Below are 5,385 nucleotides of genomic sequence, written 5' to 3' on the forward strand. Positions count from 1 at the left end.
CAAGCATGACATCATTCTAACAACTTGATCACTCTTTTATTTGGAAAGGAAAGCTTAGAAACAGGATTTCAAAGTGCAAATATTTGGCTGACCTCTATCATTTGGAAGTATGATTGTATTCTCTAAGCTAGCCTTATGCATCACCATGCAACCCTCTAAATCAGTGTTCTTCAACCTTGCCCATTATGTGTGGACTTCAGCTCCCAGAATTCCATAGCCAGCATGATGACTGCAGAATTCTGGGAGTTGAAGTCCACACATCTTAAAATGGCTAAGTTTGAAAAAACGCTGATCTAATTACATTGGAGAACTCCATCATTGGCCTTCCTTTATGGAAGTCCAATAAAGTTAGGCTTCCAGTGAGATTCTATAGCAGAGTAGATGTCCCCAAAGGAGTAGAGACAATGCTGCAATAGTGAACCAGCAGCCAATGATTGTTTTTATCTGAAGAAGCCTTTCCAAGTAAAAGAGAGATTGAGAGATCATCCACCTGCACCCTGGGAAAAGACTACACAACAGAAGTCTTGTGGTTTACTCATGAGTAGAACAGCTGAAGCACACAAGAAACATCTCACAATTTATAATGTGCAGCCTTTTATACAACATTTCGTTCAATCATACTTTCTTAATCACTTTTGGAAACAATCTTCAAGTTACAATTGAAGAAGAGTTTTGAAAACAGTAGGATAAAAATGGTTATTAGAATATGGCTATTATAACCAATCACAAAATGATGGCTATTTTTTCTTTAGAATCTCTTACTTAATTACAGAAAATAAAATAACACTTGCAATGGACTTTAAAACAAAAACAAACAAACAAATAACTGTGAAATGTATTAATGTGCAAATTCTTGTTTGATAGACAGTCTCAAAAAACACCACACTATACTGCATGAGCACTATGATGTCATCTTTCCAGAGCTGTAGCAATAAACATTTGGTAAACTTATGTGTGTTACAGTGTCTTTACTTTTAAAAATGTTCTGTCTTTTTACCAGCCAATCAACCCATTGCTTTATTGAGTTCTGAGGAATATAATTAGTGTAGTAGATTTTTTTTAAAAAAATCTTTCTTTTCTTTTCTTTTCTAGGTATTATGCGTCATTGTGCTTACAATTATCTTAGGATGTATATTTGGACTGAAGCCTAGCTGTACAAGAGATGGTAAGTAATAAAAATGCTAATAGAAGAATCAATATATGAGTTTTAAAAATATCTCCATTTCCCCAGAGATTACATTCATAGCATTCCATGCTGGTCCTCTGTACATATGAGTAACAGCTTGTCAGCTGAACCAGATCCAGAATAAGGTGCATACTACTTCTTGAAACACCTATACAAAATTAAGAATTTATATATGAAGATATTCCAGGCATAAACAAAGTAATTTAGGCCATTGTTTTTCTCACTGGGCTTCCTCTGGTTTAACATAAATATGCCTAATTGTCAATTTTTTCCCATTAGGATCTCAGTACAATACAAATTATGAATGCTATTAGTAATATTTCTACCTGAACTACCATTTAATTAATAAAAGCCTTTGTTAATTAATCAAATGAGTTTCAGATCTCATGCAAATCACTGGTAAGTATGTTAGGATCACAACCTTCATTTTACAATTTTATGCATACTTCCTTGAAAGAAATCCTACAGCACCCAAGCAACGGGCATGGGATTATTTTGCAAATATGACTAAGTATACAGTCTTGAATGGGGCCAAAGAAGAGCTACTGCTAAGCCAGCATCAAAGTTTTCCATGGAAATGGTTTCCCCCCTTGTTTTTTAATCTGGCAAAACTTATTTTAGTTTAGCATCTTCCTCCCACAGTTCAGAAGGAATGAGAAAATGAAGCTGTACTTAGACCAATCTAGACAAGGCTTCATTTAATCCTTTTTGGGAGAATGGGCAAGTTTAGATCTAATAGGTCAATGTGGTCTCCATTTGTTGAAGTTGAAATTTAGACAACGTGCATGCCTCCAATGTTGCTTCCACATCTATATTCATAGACAGATTCAGTAGCATTTATATTATTTTAGACTGAGAAGGTCTATTTTTTTTGGTTAGGGGTTAACAAAAAGGGAGTTACTAAAAGGGGGGTCCATACCTTCATGCACGTGGATGCCAGACCATGTCAGATCCACCCTGACATACAACGTTGTGTTCAGTTTGTAACATTAAGTAAATATTGAACATTTCAGTGAAAACCTGCAAGGGTCGTTGCTATGAAAGAACATTTGGAACATGCCGCTGTGACAAGGACTGTATTGAACTTGGAAACTGCTGTTTAGATTTTCAGGAAGCTTGTACAGAACCTGGTAAGCATATTTTGTTTTATTTTATTGCATTTCATTTGATCGCAGCTCAGTTTTTCAAGGAGTTGTGCTTCTGGACTTCAATCACTATTTCTATCTGTTTCAATTGTGTATGTTTCAGTTGTATATATTTCTATATGTTCCAATTGAATAAATTCAGTCAGAACTGATTAATTGACTTGGAAATCCAGAATGGAAAGCCAAATTGAATTAATATTTTAAATCATATTTTGCATGGTTTTTATATTCCTAGTAGAGGGCATAATGGAGATAAGTGTTATAGGGGGAGAAATGGAGCTTTCTTACCAATTTCTTTTCTGGTAAATTCAATATTTAATACTTAATTCCCACAGCACTGTCTTATTTCTCATCTTTTCTCATCCTGTCATCTGTCCTGCTATCTTCTTCTGTTGGTTTCTTATGATTTATCAATTGCTGTTTATTATGATCTGTGACCTATTACTTGCTGTTTATATGTACCGTACGCTGTGAGACAAATTCCTTGTGTGTCCAATCACACTTGGGCCAATAAAGGATTCTATGATTCTATGATTCTATTCTATGATTCTATTTCATGACTGGCCTTACCTACCATGGCCAATATTTTCTGAAGGGGCCACCTCCACTCCATGGCAAACCGTTTTGTGCCAGTGCCAGTGATATGCTCTCCAGATTCCAAATACGCTGATCAGCCCAAAATGATTGGGAAGATTTGTTTTAGATGTTTAGACCCTAAGAGTTCCAGGTCTCTAATGATGTTTAAAATAGTGGGAGAGTGCATGGATTGGTGAGTAGGGGAAAAAACATTAGGTAGGGATATATGGAATTTAAATTGGTTGGATAACTTAAATGATGGCACTAGGTCAGTGATGGCAAACCGTTTAGAGACCGAGTTCCCAAACTAAACATAAACCTCACTTATTTATCGCAAAGTGCCAACACGGCAATTTAACCTGAATACTGAGGTTTTAGTTTAGAATAAAACAACTCATACATTAACATCCTTTGTCTTAAAAGAAAAACACAATAACAAAGCTTTCAATGATACAAACAACTTTTTATTGAAAGGTAAAAGTTTGCATTTAGTATGCTTTTGAACAATTAGTGTGATTTTTGCTGTTGTATGCATGCTGATAATTTGTCTAACCTTGCTTGGCTCATACTTTATAAGTTTGAGAGCGACACATTTCTCAAGCCCCTTCCTAGCCAAAACAAGCCTCCGGAGCGAAACCTCCTGACAGTTAGAACAATTAACAAGTGGAACAACCTGCCTCCAGAAGCGGTGAATGCGCCAACACTGGAAGTTTTTAAGAAGAGACTGGACAGCCATTTGTCCGAAATGGTATAGGGTTTCCTGCCTGAGCAGGAGGTTGGACTAGATGACCTCCGAGGTCCCTTCCAACTTTATCATAATTATTAGTATTATTATAAGGCAAGGCGTGCTTGCTCCAGAGGCTTGTTTTGGCTAGGAAGGGGCTTGAAAAATGACTTTTTCCTGTGAAAACATAGCCAAAGTGCGAGGTGGGCATGCCCACAGAGAGGGTTCTGAGTGCCCCCCTCTGGCACGCGTGCCATAGGTTCGCCACCATTGCACTAGGTCTTCTCCAGACTGGTGACTTTACCCATGAGATCCTTGCTCAATTATTTCCTTGAGTTCAGAAAGTACAAAAAGAAAAGTTCCCTTTTTTTGTTTGTAGCCTTGTAACAATTCGACAGGCAATTCCATGTACAGTTTTTATCCAGCCCAGACATGTTTAATTTCAAATAGTATCTCTCTGTTACAGTTCAGATATGGACCTGCACCAAATTTAGATGTGGTGAGAAGAACCGGCCAGAGTATCATTGTTCCTGCTCTGATGATTGTGTGAAAAATAATAATTGTTGCGCCAATTACTACTCTGTTTGCGAAGGTAAAACTCCCCGTTTGCTTCTTTCTTCCAAAAGCAGCAATGCGCTGGGCTATTTATTCTACTTTTTCAAGGATTTTGTGTTAGTTTCTAGGTCAAGAAGTATGATTTAAAAGACTGCTTTAAACATTTTTTTCTAAAGAAAGCACAGGGCAGAGTCTATTCAAACGCAGAATCTATTGAAATTATTGGGATAGGTTGGTTACAGTGTGACAAAAGACTGGCTGATTTCAGTGGGAGCTGAGTTAACTGCAATCTCATTTTATGTGCTATAGCAAGCATTTGGTTTTAAAACTAAAGGATAATGCTTTGCTGCTGATTCCATATATAGTAAGCATCTGCTCTGATAGTTCATATACAGTAAGCATCTGACAGTTGCAGGATCTGGATTTGGTCAGTCTACAAAAAGGAAGGATTAAGGATGACATGATAGCAGTATTCCAGTATTTGAGAGGCTGCCACAAAAAAAAAGAGGGAATCATTTTATTTTCCAAAGCACCAGAGGGCCGGATAAGAAACAATAGATGAAAACTAATCAAGAAGAGAAGCAATCTGGATTTAAGGAGAAACTTCCTAACAGTGAGAATTAAGGAGAAACTTCCTAACAGTGAGAACAATTAACCAGTGGAACAGCTTGCCTTCAGAAGTTGTGGCTGCTTCTCAAGGATGTGTGCATTCTTTGTGGGAAATCAGTTTGACATTTGACATTCATTCTAAGTCCAGAAATTTATCCTAAGTCTTCAGTTCAAAGCTCCTTTAATCATGGGAACTGTTTAAATCATTTTCTCAGCCTTGACCTTCCTTTCTAAGGACACGGCAAGCTTCAGTGTGGTCAGCCATGCTCACGTTCTTTCCTAGCAGGGGAGGGGGAAGAAGCATTTGAATAGACATCAGTTGTGGAATTTAGGAAACGGGAGCCGAGTCCTTTCTGCTCTGGTGCTTGCTCTCTTGTATCTCATCCTCCAATCAGTGGCGTAGCATGGGTTGTCAGCACCCGGGGCAAGGCAAGTAATTTGCGCCCCCTAACCCGTGGATTTTAGCACTTTCCCACCCCCACTGTTTCTCTTCCTCTCTTCCTTCTCCCCTCACTTCTTCGGTGCGCGTTTGCTGGGAGCCCACCCAGATTTGAGCATCTTGGATTCCGACTCTTTCTCCCACACTCCAT

General features: G+C 38.0%; 1 protein-coding gene across 1 annotated transcript in view; it reads left to right on the forward strand.

Moving 5' to 3' along the window:
• Positions 1 to 4,223, forward strand: part of LOC107290873 (ectonucleotide pyrophosphatase/phosphodiesterase family member 1-like) — a gene marked incomplete at its 3' end in the record, with an annotated part of 13,246 nt that extends 9,023 nt beyond the window's left edge. Inside the window, exons 2-5 of the mRNA XM_015819811.1 lie at positions 865 to 942; positions 1,093 to 1,165; positions 2,200 to 2,316; positions 4,098 to 4,223. Of these exons, the coding sequence (XP_015675297.1) occupies positions 865 to 942; positions 1,093 to 1,165; positions 2,200 to 2,316; positions 4,098 to 4,223 (394 nt within the window). The remainder of the gene's footprint in view (positions 1 to 864; positions 943 to 1,092; positions 1,166 to 2,199; positions 2,317 to 4,097) is intronic.
• Between the last annotated feature and the right edge of the window lie 1,162 nt (positions 4,224 to 5,385).

This window comes from Protobothrops mucrosquamatus, unplaced genomic scaffold (assembly GCF_001527695.2).
Source record: "Protobothrops mucrosquamatus isolate PMUCROS unplaced genomic scaffold, P.Mucros_1.0 scaffold991, whole genome shotgun sequence".
Classification (NCBI taxonomy): Eukaryota; Metazoa; Chordata; class Lepidosauria; order Squamata; family Viperidae; genus Protobothrops; species Protobothrops mucrosquamatus.